This window comes from Saimiri boliviensis, chromosome 12, assembly GCF_048565385.1.
Source record: "Saimiri boliviensis isolate mSaiBol1 chromosome 12, mSaiBol1.pri, whole genome shotgun sequence".
In the NCBI taxonomy this organism is placed as follows: domain Eukaryota; kingdom Metazoa; phylum Chordata; class Mammalia; order Primates; family Cebidae; genus Saimiri; species Saimiri boliviensis.
In genome coordinates this window covers 81,288,647-81,312,203 of record NC_133460.1, presented here as the reverse complement: position 1 = coordinate 81,312,203, position 23,557 = coordinate 81,288,647, and the positions used below count along the sequence as shown (strand labels likewise).

General features: G+C 44.2%; 1 protein-coding gene and 1 non-coding gene across 2 annotated transcripts in view; both read left to right on the top strand.

Annotated features, from left to right (window-relative positions):
- PIK3AP1 (phosphoinositide-3-kinase adaptor protein 1) overlaps nt 1–23,557 on the top strand; it is a 129,811-nt gene that overhangs the window by 77,197 nt on the left and 29,057 nt on the right. The window contains exons 8-11 of the mRNA XM_039465380.2: nt 1,569–1,758; nt 17,084–17,179; nt 18,676–18,873; nt 22,064–22,129. Of these exons, the coding sequence (XP_039321314.2) occupies nt 1,569–1,758; nt 17,084–17,179; nt 18,676–18,873; nt 22,064–22,129 (550 nt within the window). The remainder of the gene's footprint in view (nt 1–1,568; nt 1,759–17,083; nt 17,180–18,675; nt 18,874–22,063; nt 22,130–23,557) is intronic.
- LOC120362605 (U6 spliceosomal RNA) lies at nt 462–568 on the top strand. The gene has a single exon (XR_005578458.2). It is a non-coding gene; the product is annotated as a U6 spliceosomal RNA (small nuclear RNA).

Here is a 23,557-nt window from a genome sequence, read left to right as displayed (position 1 = left end):
GGGTTGATGCTGAAATAAGGATTGTGAAACACCAACATTTCTTACCAGGAAAAGTTGTGCAGGGGTTTCAGAGAAGTTACCTCTCTGGCTTCACAATCACCTGGAGGGGCAGGATGGTGAGGGGGGACAGGAGAGAAACCTTTGTGATGTCAGGACACTTCATACCAGACCATCTCTCCTTTTGGGCACATAGGACATAAAACCAAGGCCAGAACCCCTGGAAACGCAGGGTTTCTGACAGTTTGGAGGAGCCTGCGGAAGGAACAGGGCATATTGTGCCAAGCTGTGGAGTGACCTCTGCCTACGCACAGTATGAGAACACCTCAGCTGCATTCCTGTTCGGCTCATTTGAATTTCTCTGTGCCTAGTCAGTAAAGGTCACACTTTTTTATGTCATTTTTTTTTTTCTCTTTTGAGGAATCACTAGAGTGTAGAAGAAAGATCAAAAATAAGGATTGCTTGTGCTCGCTTCAGCAGCACATATACTAAAATTGGAACGATACAGAGAAGATTAGCATGGCCCCTGCGCAAGGATGACACGCAAATTCATGAAGCGTTCCACATTTTTACAGTGAGGGGAGCATCACACACTGGGGTTTGTTGGGGGAAAATAGGGGAGGGACAGCGAGGGGTGGGGAGTTGGGGAGAGATAGCATGGGGAGAAATGCCAGATACAGGTGAAGGGGAGGAAGGCAGCAAATCACACTGCCATGTGTGTACCTATGCAACAATCTTGCATGTTCTTCACATGTACCCCAAAACCGAAAATGCAATTAAAAAAAAATCAGGATTGCAAGCCCTTGAGTAAGATACTAGATTTTTGTGAGCTTTGTTTTTCTCATCTGTAAACTAGAGAATATTATGCCTTTCTCAAGCAGTAGCGGAATGGATTACAGCAGATAGGGGATAGGCAAAACCTACCATCGTACTTGACATTTAATAGGTGCTCATGGGAAAGTAACTTTTTGTTTGTTTGTTTTTAGGCAGAGTCTTGCTCTATTGCCCAGGCTGGAGTGCACTGGTGCAGTCTTGGCTCACTGCAACCTCCGCCTCCTAGATTCAAGCAATTCTCATGTCTCAGCCTCCCAAGTAGCTAGGATAACAAGCATGCTCCACTATGCCCCACTAATTTTTATATTTTTAGTAGAGATGAGGTTTTGCCATGTTGGTCAGGCTGGTCTCAAACTTCTAACATCAGGTGATCCACTCACCTTGGCCTCCCAAAGTCCTGGATTATAGGTGTGAGCCACCATGCCTGGCCATAGGAAAGTAATTTTTAATTTGTATTCTCTGGTCACCGGACATTCAGTGAGTATCTCTTGAGTGCCTAACTCTGTGCTTAGTGTTTTAGGAAGATACAAAGATTAAAACAAAATACAGGAAATAAACTAAAAGAGATGGGAAGCCTGGCCTCAAGGAGCATTCAGTTGGGTGGGAAAATAGAGATACACACAAACAATTGCAATCCTGACTCACGGGAACCTTTGCTGGCCACAGTGCTGTCCGGGGCCAAGTTCCACACAGAAAGCCAGGCTGCCTCAGTCCCTGGGCCTTGCCTTCTCTTTCAGGAAACGGTGGACATGCTCAAGAGTCACATTAAAGAAGAGCTGATGCAAGGGGAGGAGGCTGACGCTGTGTACGAGTCCATGGCCCACCTTTCCACAGACCTGCTCATGAAATGCTCACTCAACCCCGGCTGTGACGAGGATCTCTATGAGTCCATGGCTGCCTTCGTCCCAGCTGCCACTGAAGACCTCTGTAAGTAGCACAGCCCAGTTCTGCTTCCACCTTACTGCTGAGAAACAGCTTTTTCATTCCAGTTGACGACGGCTGGGGGAGTCCCTGCTTCCCCTCACTCCACCCCGGAGAGATGAAGGTCCTGTTTTACGCAAAGCTAGGGCTGGAGTCATGTGTGGTGGCAAGCAGAATCCTTCTTCAAACTTCCTCTGCTGTGACTGCTGGGAGAGTTTAAGCACATATCTGGAAGTCAGAATGGATGAAGTCATTGCCTTGTGATCTGAGAAGCCAAATCAGTGGCTCTCAGCCCTGCCAGGCTCCGTGGGTCCTTTTTAAAACAAACGTTTCGTAATATTCCCCCTTTCCTACTCTGACACGAGGTTTACATATTATATAACCTACCTATGTATAAAATTCTCAGAAGTCAGATATACTGCCCTAATTGAAATAGGAAAGAGAAGACGACATGCTCAGGCATGCCTGCACCAGAAGTCATGACAAATAGTCAGATGGAGACACACTTAGAATCACTGGCAGCATTATGGCTTCAAACGTTGACTGACAACGTCTGTGGTCTTGGTGGCTCAAATGATGGCAGCAGTGTTGTCGCTGGCCCCAGATTTTCCTAGATGGTGAACCACTCTTCATGATTTCCTTTCTAGTTTCACAGTAATTGAATTTCTAAAAAAAAATAATAATAAGTTTTGCAAAAATAAGATGTGTTTATACGTGAAACAGTTTAGGTTCTAGGCTCAGAAACTAATAAGCAGATTTTGGGGTGGAGGGATAATGTGATTTTATTGGATTAATATATAGGAAACTGATTTTCAAAATATTATTCTCCAGGATCACGATTTTTCTTTTAAACTATTTAACAAACTTTGTCCGTTTTTTATTATCTTGTTTGTTCCACTGCAAAAGCAGTACATTTTTACAAAAATGAATGAGCAGTACAGGCTCCCTCCAGTGCCTAAACTTGAAACAAAATAGGAATATACAACTGAGTGGAGAGAAGTCTATGTGACTTGTGACTCCCAACCAATATGGCATTAATAATAATTAGTAATAAAATAATAGGTATATATGTCCATATTTTTGCTAGTATCTGCTGACATTAAATTTAAAAATACACACATACATGTACATATACACAGACTGTAGAAGTATGCACATAGGTATAAATATGCATCGTACTCACTTTTTAAAACTTATATGTATGTCTAGGGGACTATTTGAAGTCACAAGGGACACGAAACATTTCTTCACTGTGCAGGGGTGTCCCACACATAGCAGGGTATCTAGGGTCCTTCCCCTTTCTACTAAATGCCATTTCCTTGGTGACCACCCAAAACACCCTCATAGACTTCCCAAATGCCCCCGGGGCAGTGCCACCACCCTTGAGAACCACAGATCTAGGTACTACTGGATCTGATCTCCATGCACATACTGGAGTTGAAGCAGGGGACACACAGCAGGCCCTCTTAAGAGGCTTATTCATGTGTCACCATCATTCTCTATGAAATGCTAAGTATGCAGAGTCACCACTATAGACTTAGCCCTCCTTCCCTCTGGATTTCGTTAATAGATTCAAGAAAGGGAAGTATCCACCAAGGTATCAGCATCATGGATGGGGGAATTTCTGGAATGGGCTAGATTGAGCATTACCAGCCTTCAGTCTGAAAAGAAGATGTAGGGCCCTGGGCCCACAGGGAGGCAGGCCTGCCTTTCCCATCCATGAGCTCATGGAAGAGCAGGTACCAAGAGGGTGCCTTGGAGAGAAGGCACAGGTTGGTCAGAGGGCCAGAGGCAGTCTCTGACGCCAGCACGCCTTTGACACTGACCCCAGCATCTGCGGGATGTGGTCCAGTGGTTCTCAGGCATTTGCTACTCAGACAGCTGCTCCTTCAGGAGAAACAGCCGTAAAAGCTCCCCTCCAGCACCTAACTGGGAGGGCTGGAAGTGCTGGTGGAAGCTCTTCCCGAATGAGCTGTGCCTTGGCATGGATGTGAGGAGAGAAAGCATCCTCCCTATCATTAATACCCTTGATCCAAAACTACCCTATGAGGATGCTTTTATTACCTGCACTTTACAGATGGGGAAAGGGAGGCACAGAGAGGTTGAACATTCCCAGTGTCACAGTCAGTGATAGAGCCCAGATTTGAATCCAGATTTCTCTGTCATTAGGACCATATTCTTTATACTATGGCAGAAATTGTTATCCACCACCATGCATTTTAGTTGTGATTCCTTTTGGAAAAACCATCCGGCCTCTATAGCCATGCTTCCCCTAGCTGCAGCTCTAGATATTGGATAACAAAACAGCCTCTGGCGCCCCCTAGCCTTGCCCATCATCCTTCTACCCATATACGCAATAAGCATTTCTGGAGCATAAGTACATTTCAGCTACGGATCTCTCCTGGGTATTGGAGAGCCAGGCGGGGAATTGAGTAGGACCCAGTACTTTCCACCGTGGAACAGAGACTCACTCACAAAAGAACACTTGGAGAACCACCAGTACCTTGAATCTGGAGACTACATCATCCTTTCTGCCCCGTGTCTTTGCTAGGAAACCGCTGGACAATTAGAGAATGCCCTATTTTATTGGCAGTTTAGCGCTAACAGAGCCTTAGCACTTATTGGCCCCCTTGGATGTTCTAACACATGCCATGTCCCACCACAGCACTGGAAACCTGCAGGGAGTGCCAAAGGTGTCTCTCCCATGATTCCTGGTGTGCTGGGCCCCTCCCAGCAGGGTTGATGAGGTTTACCAGGGCTTCCCAAGGCAGCAGTGTGCTGTGGAGCTAGCCTGGTTTGCAGCCAACTGCAACTTGTAAAGTCACCCAGGCCAGGGGGCTTCTGGTTGCCGTGGAGCTGGAAGGAGGCTGCCAGGGGGAGGCAGGCTATCAAATTTGGCTTCTTTTTACATGAGAAAAAGAAACTCACCACATTTTTCTTTTCTTTTTTTCCTTTTTTTTTTTTTTTTTTTGAGACAGGGTCTGGCTCTGTTGCTCAGGCTGGAGTGTGGTGGTGCAAGCTTGCCTCCCAATAACAGCTACCTCCCTGGCTCAAGCCTTCCTCCCACCTAAGCCTCCCAGTTACTGGAACTACAGGTGTGAACCACCATGCCCAGCTAAATTTTGTATTTTTCACATAGACGGGATTTTGTGATGTTGCCCAGGCTGCTCTTGAACTTGTGAGCTCAAGCAATCCATCTTTCTTGGCCTCCCAAAGTGCTGGGATTACAGGCGTAAGCCACGATGCGTGGCCCACATTTTTATTTCCCCAGTATATGAACTCTGAATTTTCTGACTCTAGACATGGTTTGGTTTGTGTTTTCGTCTCTGTGGCTGTCAAGTTTAACCTTGAGAATAATCGCTTACCTCCTGGCTCAGAAGCAGCAGCAACTTGGACCTGGGGAGGAATCATTTATTTTACTAACCGTGGCTCTGTAGGTGAGAAGGCAGCTTAATTCATAAAAGAAGTAGGATAGAGGACACACCACTAAATCTAAGATGCATATTTGCAGCACCGCCCAGCAGAGTAATAACTTGAAACATCTGGCAGCTCTTTGAAAGTCCACAGACTGGCCGGCACGGTGGCTCACGCCTGTAATCCCAGCACTTTGGGAGGCCGAGACGGGTGGATCACGAGGTCAAGAGATCAAGACCATCCTGGTCAACATGGTGAAACCCCGTCTCTACTGAAAATACAAAAATTAGCTGGGCATGGTGGTGCGTGCCTGAAGTCCCAGCTACTCAGGAGGCTGAGGCAGGAGAATTGCCTGAACCCAGGAGGCGGAGGTTGCGGTGAGCCGAGATCGCGCCATTGCACTCCAGCCTGGGTAACAAGAGTGAAACTCCGTCTCAAAAAAAAAGTCCACAGACTGCCCATATCAATATGATCTCATCTGACTGTCCTAGAGTTGGTGGATAGAATTATCCCTGTTTCACAGGAAAAAAAACTAAGGCTCCAAGATTTAGTAACTTACTTAAGTCCCATCAAGGGAGGACTGGACCAGGAATCTGTGTCTTCATATTCCCAAGAGGCAAATCTGTCTGCTGTCCCACTGGAATATAGGGCTCTCCTGGCCTGCCAGCCCTGAGATGGACACTTATGCTGAGATGGAGCTATTTCTAAATGTCTAGATTGACATGTTTATCAGTGCCCCGCCATTGACTGTGGTAACCCTAGAGGCTGAAAATAACCATATTAAGGAAATGAGGCTGTGTTCATTCACTCACTCACTCACTCATTGACTCGCTCACAGGACAAACATCATAGGCTGGCAGGCTTTAGGCCTTTGCCGAACACCTAACTATTATTGGGACAAAAGTTTCTGACTTGAGTTTGGGAAAGGGTGGTAAAGAGGTGGCTTCTCCAAAGAGAATCCTAGATAATCACCTGAGTTGGAAGGTTATAGGGGACGCTCTCAGTGTTAATTGAAGTGGGGTTGGGGAGAGATGCTGGATTCTGACCTTGAGATTGTACAATTCTGCTCTAATCTCTCCTTCCCCTGAACTTGCTTGGGTGGATGTATACATACACACACACACACACACACACACACACACACACACATCACACTCACAGTCTTTAGTTTAGATATGCTGCCACCAGGTGGTAACTACATGTCTTTGTTGTCAAATATTCAACTTTGCTCCCAATTCTCTTGAGAATTTTTTTATCAAGGCCCCACAGATGGGCTGGGCAAAGTGGTTCATGCCTGTAATTCCAACATTCTGGGAGGCCGAGGTGGCAGGATTGCTTGAACTCAGGAGTTCGAGATCAGCCTGGGCAGCATAGCAAGACTTCATTTCTACAAAAAGTAAAAAAAAAATTAGCTGGCATGGTGGCACATGCCTGTGGTCCCAGTTACTCAGGAAGCTCAGGTGGGAGAATTGCTTGAGCCTGGCATTCCAGGATACAGTGAGCCGTGATTGCACCACTGCATTCCAGCCTGGGTAGCAAAATGGGACCCTGTCTCAAAGAAAAAAAAAAAAGACCCCACGTATTTAAAGCACCAACTTCCACACCTTATTATGTAAGAGATAAAATGTCTTTATTAAAGACAAGCTTACGCAAACATTAAATAAAACTCAAGGCAAATGTCTGCGGGTGTTTTTACTATCTCCTCATCTTTTTCTCACTTAGTTCTTTGGCCCCTGCCCTTACCTTGGAGATATGGTGGTCCTGGTGGTCCCTGGACCTAGGTAATTCATTTTATGTTGAAATCTTGCCCAGTCACTGGTCACCTCTCTGAGGCTCTGGGTAGAAAAGCCTTGGGAGCCAGTTTTGGGAGGCCCTTGTCCAGTCTGTTTCCAAGATAATCTGCTTTGTGGGTTGTAGCTTCAATACCTGAAAGCCTCAATTTTCTTCCGTAAAGAGAATGGAGCAAAAGGAGAAAGGCGTTATCATCTTGCTGTTAGAAACTGCAGACTCACTAATCAATCCCAGAGGGCTGTTCTGCTTCATGTTACCCTGTATTGAACTTTTCTTCTGAACCCCTGATCCCTACCTCATGATTCTGTAGCTCAAGTGTTTATGTAGTGGAGAGCTGACTTAGCTCTAGCTAACTTGCCGGCTTCCCTTAGCAACCTCCTTGGTAACTGGCATCTTTGTAACAGATTACTTCCAGCAGTGTTTTCTTTACCTGAGCTCTCTGATTACAGCCCCTGTCTGCAAGCTGGGTTCTGTCTGAGCTGGGGGCACACCTGGGGACTGTGAAGGACCTCACGGCCCAGCCCCATAGATCTGAAACCAGCAGAAGGACGATTTGTATGCAAAATGAATAAATTACTGGTTTGCTTATGAAACATGCTGCCTCTCCTATCTGTACCCTTTTATCTCAGGAGCCTCCCTTCCTCCTGCTGAGGCTCTGTCATCCTCCTGCTATCCATTTTGGGAAGATTCTGGCAAGTAGAGCCAAGAGATGCTTCTAGGCCAGTGGGCCTGGGTGCATAGCATGAGTTCTTATCTGCAAGGACAGACCCCACTGGGAAGCAGGGAGATGAGCTCAAGGTACTTCCTGACTTCCTATTGCTTTCTGCTCCTCCAGAAATACAAGAACTGTGTTGGGGACATAGGGACTTAGTGAAAGCATGCTGGATTGAATGTTTTAATGTTAAAAAGATAAAATCCCCATCACCAGCAGCAGCCTTGCTCCCGCCTGAACCTTCACAGCTTGCAGGTCACACTTTCCTTGGAACCTGCACACACATCCCCTTGGGCTCTCGTTATATACATGTTTCTCTGGTTACCCTCTCCTGGCCTCGATAGGAGGCATGTCTTAGAGCTTTGTATCATCCACAGTGCCCAACCCAGTGCTGTACACAATAGGTGTTCAACCATTTCTTGAATTTGAGAGACCAGAAAATAAGATGTAACTCTCAACTTTGTGGGTGGAATAGTGTGTCAATATTCCAATGCAAAGACCCCACCTACCTGAGAGGTGGTATTGAGACATCTGTTAGTGTCTCCGACTGTGGGACATCTTGGTGGCAGTAACTCCATTGGTCACTACAAGCTGCCTTTTCTTTCATGCACCCATGCATTTGACTGTGCTGTTCCTTCTGCCTAAATTGCCTTTCTCTTTTCTCAGCTTGGCAAATGCTCAGTTTCCTTCAGAAAGCCCAAATGCCTTCATATTCGTGTGTACATTTGTTTTGCCTTTATTAGTTTGTTCATTCAATTCACTCAACAAATATTTATCGAAGCTCTCATGTGTTTAAATCACATCGTGCCAGGTGATGATGAATCAGTAAACAAGCTGGCAGGAAACTTGCCTTTCAGAACGTACATTCTAGTGAAAGAGCTGGATATTAAACAAAAATACCATATAACAGAATATATAACCACAAACTGTGACAGCGCTATGAAGGGAGGAAAAGGACACTGCTTTGGGAATGCAGGTGGGGCTGTGTTCAGGTGGGCTACCACATGTGACTCACTGCACAGCACCACAAATGCATCCCATAGACTAACTCCTGCATGGCAGAGGGTCTTGTGCCTACCAGGGGTCCTGTATTGAGGCATTTGTCTGCATAAGAAAACCACAAAACTTGTTTGCAGCTTCTCCTATTTATCCTCAGCTCCTTTTTCATTGCCAATGCCTTCTAATTTTAGACTGCTATTCTTGTGTGTGTGTGTGTGTGTGTGTGTGTGTGTGTGTCTTACTTAGTCCATTTTCTGTTGCTATAACAGAGCACCATGGACTGGGTGATTTATAAAGAAAATAAATTTATTTAGCTCACAATTCTGAAGGCTGGGAAGTCCAGGAGCACGGTGCTGGCATCTGGTGAGGGCATTCTTGTTGCATTATAACACTGTGGAAAGTATTCCTATGGCAAAAGAGCAAGAGCAGGAGAGGCAGAGAGGACTCGTTTTTATAACAAAGCTACTTTCGTGATAACAAACCCACTCTTATGATAACAAACCCACTCCCACAATAGCAACATTAATCCATTCATGAGGATGGAGGGATTAAGTTTCTAACACATGAAATTTTGAGGGACACATTCAAATCATAGCATTCTGCTCCTAGCCTCCAAAATTCATGTCTTTCTCACATGCAAAATACATTCATTCCATTCCAGTTGCCCCAAAAGTCTTAATTCATTCCAACATCAACTCAGAAGTCCAAAGCACATAGTCCAAAGGCGTCAGAACGAGGAAGCTGATTGTGTAACTCTCAGTCTGAGGCCAAAAGCCTGAGATCCCAAGGGGAGAGCAGTGTACTGCCCTGAAGTCCAAAGGGCGGAGAGCCTAGAGTTCTGATGTCAACCAGGAGAAGAGTGTATGCCAGTGTGTGCCAGCTCCTGGGGAGAGACCAATTCACCTTTTGTCTGTTTTTGCTCTGTTAGGGCCCTCAGCTGGTTAGATGATGCCTGCCTACATTGGGGGTGGATCTTTTCTATGTATTCCACTCAGACTCACATGCTCCTCTCTGGAAACACCCTCACTCTAGGTATTCTCTAATAAAGTCAAGTTGACACCTAAAACTGACCATCACAGGCCAGGCATGGTGGCTCACACCTGTAATCCCAGCACTTTGGGAGGCCAAAGTGGGCAGATCGCTTGAGTATGGGAGTCCACAGTCAATCCGCCTGGGCAATACAGCAAAAACCCATCTCTAAAATTAGCCAGGCATGGGGGTGCATGCCTGTAGTTAGGAGGCTCAGATGGGAGGATCAGCTGGGAAATCAAGGCTGCAGTGGGCTGTGATTGCACCACTGCACTCCAGCCTGGGTGACAGAGTGGGACCCTGTCTCAAAGAAATAAAATAAATTAACCATCACTCGTGTGTGTGTGTGTGTGTGTGTGTGTGTGTGTGCGTGTGTCCGTGTGTCCTTCTCTCTCTTCCATCCCATTACTTCTTCTTTAAGGTATAGAAAAGCTGGACTTTTTAATTGACATGGTCAGTCAAACCATTCTCCCTGGCGACAAACTGGCCTGTTAGGCTTCAGGTGATCTTCAAACGTTTGACTACAATGCTTCTTGCTCTATGGCTCTCTTTTTGGCCACAAAAGATTCTTGCTGGGGAAAACAAAAATTCTTTTGGCCTACTTTCAGGGTTTGAAAGCCTTTCTAGAAGAACAGACTTTCAGTAGCTGACATTTCACTGTATTATATACTCGGACTTGGTTTTCTATTAAATTAACAGCATATAATCTGGATGGAGTTTCTGCTGCAGCTAAGTAGTCTGTGCCCCACAAGGAGTATCATATGGGTGTCTGAGAATTCACTATTGCTCTTAATTCATTCCTTAATTAAGTGCTTGCCTGGGTGTTCTCCCTTCTGTTCAAGCTTCTTGCATTCCAGGAGTGGACTCTTTCTGATTGACTCCTTAAATCCAGTGCAGTGTGACTCTATAGCTGGCTTTTCCAGGAGGAGGCTGTGACCCCAGACTCTCCTTGTCATTGTTGTTGTTTTTCTTTGCTGAAATGAAAGAACTTTGCACTTTCTTCTCAGACCAGCAGGTTTCAGTGCATTTTGGGTTATTTTTAATTTGCAAGTTGAGATCTGAAGTACAAACCCTGAGCATTCAGGAATGCAGGGATTTGTTCTGATTTCCCTCACAAAATACTCTTTGTCTAGAAACAGACTCCCCTTCACTTACAAAATTTTCTGTGTAGTTCACTGTAGGCCAGGGTTGTGTGTACACATGGGGTCGTCATATTTAGAGCTTGAAAGGGTCTTATCACTCATTAATTTTAAGTAAACAGGTACCTTTTAAAAAATGTATTATTATAAAGGTACTATCTGCTGCTACTAGGACTTAGTGCCTAATTAGGTGGTATGGAAAATAGCATTTTAAAAGTAATTTCACATGGCAGTGCCAATTGGCCAGTATTTTTTTCTTTCTTTTTATTTTTTTTTTCCTGAGATGGAATCTTGCTCTGTCTCCCCCGCTGGAGTACAGTGGCGTGATCTTGGCTCACTGCAATCTCTACCTCCTGGGTTCAAGCAGTTCTCCTGCCTCAGTCTCTTGAGTAGCTGAGATTACAGGTGCACGCCACCAGGCCTGGCTAATTTTTTTTTTTTTTTTTTTTAGTAGAGACAGGGTTTCATAATGTTGGCCAGGCTGGTCTCAAACTCCTGACCTCAGGTGATCCACCTGCCTCAGCCTCCCAAAGTGTTGGGGTTACAGGTATGAGCTACTGCACCTAGCCTAGTTTTTCCTTTCTTTTTTCTTTTCTTTTCTTTTTTTTTTAGATGGAGTCTTGCTCTGTTGCCCAAGCTGGAGTGCCTTGGTGCAATCTCGGCTCACTGCAACCTCCGTCTCCCAGTTCAAGCGGTTCTCCTGCCTCAGCCTCCCAAGAAGCTAGGACTATAGGTGCCCACCACCACAGCCTGCTAATTTTTGTATTTTTTAGTAGAGACAGGGTTTCACCATGTTGGTCAGGCAAGTCTTGAACTCCCGACCTCAGGTGATCCTCCCATCTCGGCCTCCCAAAGTGCTGGAATTACAGGCATGAGCCACCGCACCTGTAATAATTACTGGCTCCAGTATTGAGTGCCTGGGTGCTGTGTTGAGAAGGACAGAAAGAATGTTATGATTGGTTAGTGATGTTTGCCATGAAAATGGAATAGGGACATGGAGGCCCGTGTATGGTATCTGCTGTTCCTGGTCTACAGAGATATTTATGTTCAACTAAGGATTTTCAAAAATCATTTTCTTTATAATATAAATGGAAAGATCATTTTTAGGTAACTTCATTTAAGACAGTGCACATCTAGAGACTCAGTAGCATCTATATAAGAACAAGGCTGCCCAGTCTATGTGTAAACATGATGGACTCACTTGAGAGTGCCCTAATTCCTGTCTTCTCTTCCCTTCACTGGCCCAGTATGGGAAGGAGATTCATGGCAAGCTGACTGTGCCTGATACTTGGGTCTATCTTGGGAGGCAGAATAATGCCCCTGAATCTGTAAATATGCTAGGTCACATGGCAAAGGAGAATTAAGATTGCGGATGGAATCAAGGTTGCTAATCCACTGACTTCTAGATACCGAGAATATCTTGGATCATCTTGGTGAGCCCAGTATAATCAAAAAGGTCCTTACAAGTGGAAGAGGGAGTCAGAAACAGACCAGAGAGAGGACATCCGGGGGAGGACTCAGTTCAGCCAAGCTTTCTGCCCAACATTGGGCTTCAAGATGGCAGAAGACAGCCTAGTGCTCAGGAATGCAGGTGGCCTCTAGAGTCTAGAGAGGGCGAGGAGAAGTTCCTCCTCTGTAGCTTCCAGAAAGGAATGCGGCCCTGACAAAACCTCCATCTTGATTCAGTGAGACCTCTTTCAGACTTCTGAGCCACAGAACTGTAAGATAACAAATTTATGTTGCTTTAAATGGTAATGTGTCATAGCAGCCATAGAAAACTAACATACCAACTAAGTTGCCACAATATAATAATAATGGTAACCATGAAAATTTAGTGCCTGGCACTACTGGTAAGCATTTTCTACACATCTCCTTTGGCCTGAATGATCATCATGTGAGGTAGGTACTGTTACTTATCCTCACTTTACAGATAGAGATCTAGAAACTTAGTGATGTCAAGTGACTTGCCCAAGGACACAGAGCTCGTAGTTGTTAGAGGCAGGGCTTGAACCCAGGTCTCCATGATATCAAAGTCCATGCTTCTGATTGTGATGCCGACCTACATTGGTTGCTCAGTGGCCAGCACCTGAGCCTTTATTAATTGCCTGGTTTCAGCGGCTGCCTTTCTCTGATTTAAGTGTGTTCCCTCCCTGCAATCTGTTCAGTTGGCTCTAGCCCTTGTCAGTGCCTTTACTCCTGACTTCGGGTCTTCCCTTGTGTCTGCAGACCACCCTCCCAGCTCCTCCTCCCTGCACCCTTGCTCCCATCATGTTCTTCCAGCTGTGCCTCAGATCTTCTGGCTTTAGGCTCTGCCCTGATGGTTGGCCTCTCCCTGTGGTCCTGGCTGCATGGAGTGGGGCCAGCAGGGGTGAAAGAGCTGCTGGAATTGCCCCTTGGTGTTCACTGCTGAGCCACTAATAAAGAGTGTGATGGGCGTCAGGGAAGTGTCAGGCAAACGGGCATGGGACCTCCAAGTCTGAGCTGGACCACAGGGTCAGAGTCTTCACAAAGAAGGGAAGAAGCCTGCTGGCTTTGTCGAGCCAGTACTTAGTGTCCAGAAGCCACGATAAAGAAAATGCACCTGGCCAGGCTCATCTGTGAGTCAGATTTCCATAAATAATTCCATTGCAAAGAATTGATGTTTGTTGTCTGAAGATTCCTCCCTTGCTTTAGGTATATTCAAATATAAACATATTGAGTAGGCATAGTTTTTACTAGGCTAAATATAATCTATGAAGTATTTGAGAATATGTGTGGAAATTCAAATAATACAATCAATTTGTAAGCATTTATTACTTTGAAGGCAGAAAACTTGAGGTCAAACAAATAAAGGTCCTGGTTAAAGAAGTGTTAATTGAATCCTCTTTTTTGAATTGGTCTCTGTTTAGGACATTAGCCTGGGTATAGAATTTAATAAAAAAAATAATAGTAATAGTAATCATAGTAGCTAGCATTCCTTTAGCACTTCCTATGTGCTAGATACTGTGCTCAGCAGTTGGCAAGCTCCTAATTTAATACTCATGACTAACCTATGAGATACGTACTATTATTATCACCATTTTACAGATAAGAAGAGAGAGAAGCTGAGAGGATTTCAAAAACTTGGCCCCAGATAATTATGGGCAAAGAGAAAATATAATAGCTATCATTTCCCTTTCTGCATAAAATTTTGACCTTCGGTTGACTTCCTAGCTCTGTTACCCCGGTAACCTGATAAGAGGCAAATGTCAACTATGTTTCCAGGCAACATTGCCTACAATAAAAATGGCTCCTGATTGGTAAATTGCACCTGGAACTGGGAGGATCTGTACAGGAACTAGAAATACTGAAAGGGACACCATTCTTTGGCCTTTCCTGAGGGCCTTGACTCTGGCAATTCTCTCACTGGGACCCCAGAAGCCATGCCTCTGGAGTTGCTATGAGAAGTTGCTCTTATAGGTTGTGAGGTTTTTCACCAGCATGGCCTGCTATGGATCTTGTCTCTTTGCATCTGAGCTGCTGGTCAGGTGCAAGGACTACTCAAAGGAAGATCAGCTCTCGGCGCTGCCCTGCTAGCTTGTGTCCTATGTCTTTCTGAGTAGACTGGTGCCACGCCTGGCCCAGGGTTATCTTGTGAGTCTGAATGTTTAATTGAACCTAAAAAGACTGGTTGGTGTTGGACTGGTGGGAGTGTAGTCATACAGCCAGATGTGAGAAAAACAAAATTAGAACCTATGCATTTTGATCCTAATGACCAAGCTTCTAATCATCCTGTGAGACACTCTCACGGAGGCTCAAGGAGGCCAAATAACTCTACCAAGTCACAGAGCTGATATTTAGCCGAGTCTACATTGTTGCTTCCGAAGTCATGCTCTTAACCACCAGTTAAGGCATGACTATAATGCAAAAGTGTTTGTTTTTCGCAAGTGGTTCATTTAGCACCACCTTGATCATCGTATCCACATACATCTGTACCACAGTGTCATTGGAAGGTACTTAGCTTGATAGTGCAGGTGGACAGGAAGGAGGATTACTGAATCATCCACAGGAGCTATGATTATTTAGTTTCGCTAGAGTGATTCCTCCTCTCCTTTTCATACATATAAAAAATTATCTTTGAAATACTTTTAGACTTAGAGAGACAAGTTGCAAAAACACCAAAGTTCCTGCATACCTTTCACCCAGGCTCCCTTAATATGAACCTCCTACATAACCATGGTACAATGACCAAAGCCAGGAAATAACATTGGTACAGTACTTGTAACTAAATTATAGACCTTGTTCAAATTTCTCTAGTTGTGCCGCTGATGTTCCTTTTCTGCTCTGGAACCTTTCTAGGATCTTATAATGCATTTAGTTATTTCTTCTCAGTCTCCTTCAGTTTGGAACAGTTCCTCAGTCTTTCATTGTCTTGATGCTTTGGAAGAGCATTGATCAGTTATTTTGTAGAATGCCCCTCAGTTTGAGTTCGTCTGATGTTTCCTATGATTGGGCTGAGGTTATGAACTTTTGGCAAGAATGCCATAGAAATGATGTACTTCTTGGTGCAAGGAGTCTTGATGTTCCTAAGTCTCATTACTGGCGCTCATTCGCTTGTTCTTTTCTGTTCTGTTCTTTCTTTTTTTGAGACAAAGTCTTGCTCTGTCCCCCAAGCTGGAGTGTAATAGCACAATCCCAGCTCACTGCAACCTCTGCCTCCTGAGTTCAAGCTATTCACCTGCCTCATCCTCTCGAGTAGCTGAGATTATAGGGACCCACCACTACACCCAGCTAATTTTTGTATTTTAGTAGAGACAGGGTTTCGCCATGTTGGTTAGGCTGGTCTTGAGCTCCTAACCTCAACCATTCCACCTGCCTCGGCCTCCCAAAGTGCTGGGATTACAGGTGTGAATCACCATGCCTAGCCTTTTTGTTTCTCTTTTTAAGTTCTTTCTTTAACGCCCTCCAAAATGCGCACATTGGGAAACGGGTTATAGTACCCCTTTCTACTGGAGTGGAAGTCTGCATCCTTACTATGTCAGCATGCCAGGCCCAGCCAGGGATGCTCTTGCTTCTGTGGAAAATTTTCTTCCACTATACCTAGCTAATTTTTTCTATTTTTTATTTTTCTTGTAAAGATGGGGTCTCACTTTGTTGCATAGGCTGGACTCGAACTCCTAGGCTCAAGAGATCCTTCTGCCTTGGCCTCCCAAAGTATTGGGATTAAAGATGTGAGCCAACATGGCTGGCCAGTTTCTTTTTTATATATAAACAAATACAAAAATAGATTCTTATTTTGCCCTTTTTGGGTAGCATATTAATCATCTAAAATATATTTTTTGAAGATTCTGAGTCTTCAGATTCATCAGAATCTTCAAGAATATATATTTCCTTTTTATTCCTTTTTGTCTCAAAAAATTTTTAATTAAATAATATGGTTCCAATTATAGTTCCCTACTAACCCCCTCCAGAATCCAGTTATCCTTCCTCCCTCTCCAGAGGTATTTACTCAATATTTATCATTCCCAGAATATTTATGTGCATACTGCATATATATGAATTCATACACAATTTATACTATATTTTTATAGGTTAGAACCTTATGTAAACAATATCATACCATAACACCTGTCTGTAACTTTTTCACTCAATATTGTTTTTCAAAGGTAACTATGTTGATAGAAATAGCTTCAATACATTCTTTTTGATTGTTGTATAATGTTCCATTGTTTGAATAAACCACAATTTGTAAACTAGGCATGGTGGTGCATGCCTGTAATCCTAGCTACTTGGGAGGCTGAGGTGTGAGGATGGCTGGAGGCCAGGAGTTTAAGGCTGCAGTGTCCTGTGGTTGTGCCTGTGAATATCCACTGCACTCCAGCCTGGGACCCTGCTTCTAATATATATATATGTGTGTGCATGTGTGCGTGTGTGTGTGTGTGTATGCACATATTTATAACACAATTTATTCCCTGTTACTACTTCCTTTTTTTCTGTAATAGTGCAATGATGTAGTATTTCAAAATTAAACCTATTATTTCAGAAGCAAATAAGCATCTTTACCTTTTGAGACCTGTGGTGCAAGGAAGAGCCTGAGGGTTGTGCATGTTGCTCTCTTTCATGCCCCACACTTACTGGGTGTCCTTGAGTAGGTGGATGGATGGAGGGATGGATAGATTGGTGAATGTTTGAATCTCTTAAGAGAGTCACCAAACCTCATAGTTCCATCTGTAAACTCCTTGCCTGTGTAGGAGAATATATAACTTTCCTAGTCTCCTTTTCCTTCTAGATGTTGAAATGCTTCAGGCCAGTACATCTAACCCAATCCCTGGAGACGGTTTCTCTCGGGCCACTAAGGACTCTATGATCCGCAAGTTTTTAGAAGGTGAGTGGTAGCCATGAGCAGGGAAGCCAAGAGTGAAAGAAACAAATGCAAGACGTTGTCTGGTACTCTGACTTTGAGGGTTGTTACTGTCAAGCAATGAGCTGCTGCATACACGGCATGTGATGTGAATAAAGGCACTGCGTCTCCCCCTACTTCTCTACCTTGAGCTCCCCCATCAGTCCTTTAGAGGTGGTCCAGGAGTTCCAACTAATGGAGACACTTATTTGGGTAAACAAGTTGGCTTTAGCAAGACCTCTTTTGAGATGCGTATGTTGCTTTTATCTGACCACAATTTATTGAGTACTTACAATGTGCAAAGCACTGTTCTGGATGTTGGGGCTGGAGATAAAAAGAAAAATAAGCTCTGATGAATGCCTTCAGGAGACTCTACTTGCTGGTAAAGGAGGGGAACATAAACAAAGATTACTAAGTTGAGGCTGTGTTATTTAGTGGCTAGGAATGTGAACTCTGATCTGTTCTCAATTGTCCCATCCAGTTAGCTGGAACACCTTAGGCAAGTTACTCAACTCCTCTGGGGCTCAGTTTCCTCCATTGTAAAATGAGATAAATATTGTGATAATTAAATGAGTTAGTACACATTAGTCTCAGAGCACCACCATGCATATAACAAGCAGTTGATAAAGATTTATTATTGTTGTTATTATTATTGAAGGTTTCAAAGATAGAGGTTGTTAAATTGCATGAGTCATTCTTTAACCCTGTCCAATCGTTTACAATATATGGTGGGGTCCGTTAATCAAGTAGATATAGAAAGCAGAGTGCTAAGAGGATGGGACTCAAGGGGACAAAAGCAGTTTTCACAGTGAAGAGGAAGGAAAAAACTCTAAAGCAGTGGCAGATAAACCACAGCCCAGCCAGCTGACTGTCTTGTAAATAAAGTTTTATTGGAACACAATGTGACCATTTATTTAGTATTGTTTATGGCTGCTTTCATGTCACAGGGGCAGAGTTGAGTACCCGCAACAGACTTTATGGCCTCAAAGGTTGAAATATTTACTATTTGGATCTTTAAAAAATGTGTTCTGACCCCCACTCTAGAATGAGAGGTTTTCCTGAGAGGAGAGTCCTGGGCAGTCTGTTTCAAGCCCTAGATAAGAAGTATCACTTTTATTGGACAGTCGGCAGTGAACGCCCCACCTTTCTTAACTAGGGCTTTGACAGTTAGTCTTATCTAGGACTTTCCCTAGTTCTAATGGGATGAATAACTGAATCCCAGGAGTAAAACAGAGATGATAAAGCCTTGTGCTCATGTCCTTGCACTGCATCGCTGGGTGTCAATGAAGGTGGCATGAGTGTTTTCTCAGTTGCTTTGCATGGTGTTCTGAGCAGATGGTACAGGAAGCGATACTGGGGAAAGTCCGTGGCAGAGGGCAGCACTGAGAAAACAAGGTAGGGTCCCTCACTCTGCTTTTGTGACTGGCAAACACCCAGTTTTTTTGGCCGCTGCTTTCAGTCACCTTTCTCTGCGTTTCTAGGCAACAGCATGGGAATGACCAATCTGGAGAGAGATCTATGCCATCTTGATCAGGAAGAAGATGTTTATTACACAGTGGATGAAGATGAGGCTTTTTCCGTGGACCTGGCCAGCAGGCCCCCTGTCCCAGTACCCAGACCAGAGACCACTGCTCCTGGTGCTCACCAGCTGCCTGACAATGAACCATATATTTCTAAAGGCAAGTGTGGCAGGAATGATGCCCAGCAGGGTCTTTGGAGCTGCTCAACAGGGATTTCCTGGATAATCTGGCTTTTTGAACCATTGCTGAGAGACTATCCCCTTCTAAATGGTCTTCAACCAGCCCTAGTAGACAGGGTCATATCTTGGGACAGATTATGGAGCTAGAATAGGAGCAATGACCAGAGTCAGTGCTGACCTTCCAGGAAGTATTTATGTACAGTTGCAAAGGCAGGTAAACAAGAACCCTGGTAAATTTTTATCTCCTGAAACCGTTCTTGATATTATTAATTTTGAATAGCTAACATTTGTTGAAATCTATCAATAATGCTCTATCTGGTACACACCGTTTAATCTTTACAATAACCTATTAGGTAAGGACCATCATGATCTCATTTTATAGATGAGGAAATAGAGGCTTTACAGAGGTCACTCAACCAGAACATAGCGGAGCCAAGAGTTGAACTCAGAGAATCTGACTTCACAGCCCTGGCTTTTAGTTACTATGCTAGGCTGACCATCTACTCATGTTATTAAAAATTGGGTTTTGACTTCTTCATAATTGTCCCTGGGACTTTAGTTAGATACTGACGGCATTGTTGATTTCACTATTTTTTTGGACTTGGTTGCAATAATAAGGTTACAAGTACTTTAAGAGTATTAGAAATAGGCCAGGAGGGGTGGCTTATGCCTGTAATCCCAACATTTTGGGAGGCCGAGGCAGTAGATGACTTGAACCTGGGAGTTCAGGACTGTCCTAAGTAGTATGACAAAACTCTGTCTCTACAAAAAGTACAAAAAAATTAGCTAGGTGTGGTGGCATGCACCTGTAGTCCCAGCTACTCAGGAGGCTGAGGTGGAAGCATCGCTTGAGCCTGGGAGATATAGGTTGCAGTGAGCTGAGATTGTACCACTGCACTTCAGCCTGGGCGACAGAGGAAGACCCTATCTGGAAAAAGAAGAAAAAAAGAACTGCCAGATCTGTGCCCCTGAACTATATTCTGTTTTTCAATGGTATCATCATGTTATCGGGGGTGTGGCAAAAGGGAATTATAAATTGGGGAAGGTAGCATTCACCCAGAGCACTAGGTAGTTGGGTTGGGGTTACCAGATAAAATACAGGATGCCCAGTTCACTTTGAATTTCAGATAAATAGCAAATGAGTTTTTAGTGTATGTCCCAAATAGCACACACATTTTTGTTTTGCTTTTGTTTTGCAAAATCCAGAACCCTGAACTGGGTGGGAATACAGTTGTGAGATACTATATACAGCCAGGTGCTGTGACTGCTTGTGGCCTGCAGTCTCCTTGGGTATCATCTCCTTGGCATGAGCAGCAGACACTGTTGGTTCCCTGCCAGTGTCCCCCTAGCCCTTTACATTTCTGTGTTCACTGGCTGGACCCTACCTGTCAGCACCTGTGTCTTTCAGCCCAAGAGCTTCCTCTAGCACCTGGAGCTTTCTCTGCCCTCTTACAGGACAGGCTGAAAGCACTGGAGAATTAACACACAGAGTTGCTGCCCTCAACCAGTGCCTGACAGGAGGTGTGGATGAGTGTCCCAGCTTACTTGCCCCTCCGGTGGGAGAATTCTTAGTTGCACATTCTACATTGCTTTCTAGGGATTCCAAAGTTGCCCACAGTGTAACTTGCTTGATTACCCACCATTTATTGCACCATCCACTTCCCCGGCTTACTTCTGTCACCTGTCAAATAGACTGCGTGCACTTGAATCCTTGTCTCGGGTTCTGCTTCTGAGGGAACTCCATCTAAGAAGCATGCAAATATATGCCGGTCATTCCTAAATAGCGGAGGGAGTAGGGAACAGTTGGCATGGCTCATTGTAGGGAGGTGCTTGGACAGGGGCACAGATGATTCTTCAAGAGCCCTGATGGGCTTGCTAGGAAACTGTGGAGAAGCAAAGGAGAGGAGAGAGGCAGGAGATGACAAAAGGGGCAAAGGCTTGGATGCCAGAACATCTGGGTTCATCTCTCAGCTCTTGCATTTTCCAGCTGTACAGCATAGGACATTGGGTAAGTCATTTCACCCCCCACCTTTTTTTTTTTTTTTTTGAGACAGGGTCTTGCTGTGTCACCCAGGCTGGTCTTGAACTCCTGTGCTCAAGCAATCCTCCTGCCTCAGCCTCCCAAAATGCTGGGATTATAGGTGTGAGCCACCATGCCCGGGGCCATTTTACCCTTTTAAGCTTTAGTTTCCTCATCTATAAAATGGGTATTGTAATGATACACGTATACATTAATACATGTCCTAATAATATATACTAATACTCTGCGATAGCCTTATTGTGAGGGTCAGATGAAATAATACAGAAGGAAGTACTTTATAAACGGTAAGGCATTATAGAGACATCACTTGGGTTAACTAGCATGCCACGGTATTGCTGACTATTGGCAACAGTCTCAAAGTTCAGATGTGAATAATGATAATGAAAGCTAACACTGAGTGTTTACATGGGCCAGGCACTGTTCTAAGTGCTTTCCGTGTATTAACTCATTTAATACTCATTATAATCGAGTGAAAGAACTATTATCATCCCCATTCTACAGATAAGAAACAGGGACAGGGTGAGGTCAAGCCACTTGTCCAAGATCATATGGTTCAGAAGCCACAGAGCTAGCATTTGGATTCAGGGGGTCTCTTTCAGAGCCCAGGGAGCCAGCGTCACCATGCCATCTTATCACTAAGTGAACATTTGTCATGTCCCGGTTTTCTCGCCTAATCTTCATGAATCTATGCCTCATAAATGACTTCATCTTAATCTCTTTGGAGCTGTACACTTATTATACTATTCTACTGCTTAGAGTTCTATCTGATAGCAGTAGTTGGTATTTTAAGTGGTACTTCCTTTTATTCTCAAATTTCAAGGTTTTCCACGGCTAGCTTCAGGTGTTCAGGGGTCCAGGCACATGCCCTCACTCCCATTACTGTTTTCTTTAATGAGCTTATAAATTCTGATCATGTCCTCTGGCTGGCTTTGTCTTTCTAGTTTTGAGATTGTATCTGTTTAGTCTGCCATTACTTGACAATTCCTACTCCTTCTCACTAATTGCCTCTTTTTGCAATTTTGATTTACAAAACCACATACGGTGATCCTAGGTATGGATTCATTATTACTATTACTTTGTACTAGATTTTGATAGTTTTTCAGTAATCAGAATATTCTTTATCTCATAGTTTTTGCAGAAAAAAATCAAGAGCGACCTGGGAATTTTTACGTTTCCTCAGAGAGCATCAAGAAAGGTAAGCCAGATGTTATATGAACTGAACTTTTGGGTGGTAGAAGTGTTCGTAGGTTAGCGATTCCCAAGCACAACAACAGCTCCATGGCACTGAAAAACAGAGGGATCTAGACCAGGCACTGTGGCTCATACCTGCAGTCCCAGCACTTTGGGAGGCTGAGGTGGGTGAATCACTCGAGGCCAAGAGTTTGAGACCAACCTGGGCCACACAGTGAGACCCCGTCTCTAAAATTAAATAAATCGGTCGGGTGCCGTGGCTCATGCCTGTAATCCCAGCACTTTGGGAGGCCGAGGCAGGCAGATCACAAGGTCAGGATTTCAAGACCAACCTGGCCAATATGGTGAAACCCTGTCTCTAGTAAAAACACAAAAATTAGCCAGGGGTGATGGCAGGCGCCTGTAGTCCCAGCTCCTCAGGAGGCTGAGGCAGGAGAATCGCTCGAACCTGGGAGGGGGAGATTGCAGTGAGCTGAGTCTGAGCCACTGCACTCCAGCCTGGGTGACAGAGTGAGACTCTGTCTCAAGAAAACAAAAACAAAAACAAAAACGAAATAAATAAATAGATCCAAAGATACCTTAGGGTGGCGCTGTCTGAGAGTCTTGTACTGATGGTAAATGGGGAGAGGAGGAGATCAGGGTCCTTTACAATGTTGTACAAATTGGTCATACAAATGACCTTAATCTAATGGAAAGTATCCATATGGCACATAAAAGTATAATCTAAACATGGAGGCTGATGCCAACAGGATGAAAGTAGGCGGTCCAGCACCCAGTCTTAACCTAATAATATAATAATACAGCCTTTCTGAGCTATTTACTTACCTTATCTATACTAGTTAAACTATACTTTGATTCAACTTTTATTTAAAAGATATTTTGCTTGCCATTGGGGAACAACTTGGAAGTCTCATTTTTCTAAACACTTTTAAAAGAAGTTCGAGGAGCTAAGTGCTCTTTTGTTTTTTCCTGATTAATTTTTTTTGTGCTAAACAGAAACACTCAGTATTATTCCACTGAGGATTCTTTTGAAAAGTAGCCGTGACACCATCTAAGCATCTGAAGGCATCCCCCAAGGGCTCTGGTAGTGGGAGACAGGAACTGGTTGGCTTGTACATTTTGTTTTTTTCTCCACTGCATCTCCCAACACCATTAGTGAGCCTTGAAAAGAGCAGTTGGGGTTGGTGGCTCATGCCTGTAATCCCAGCACTTTGGGAGGTCAAGACAGGTGGATCACAAGGTCTGGAGTTCAAGACCAGCCTGGCCAATATGGTGAAACCCCATCTCTACTAAAAATACAAAAATTAGCTGGGCATGGTGGCATGTGCCTTTAATCCCAGCTACTCAGGAGACTGAGGGAGGAGAATCGCTTGAACCCGGGAGTCGGAGGTTGCAGTGAGCTGAGATCGAACCACTGCACTCCAGCCTGGCA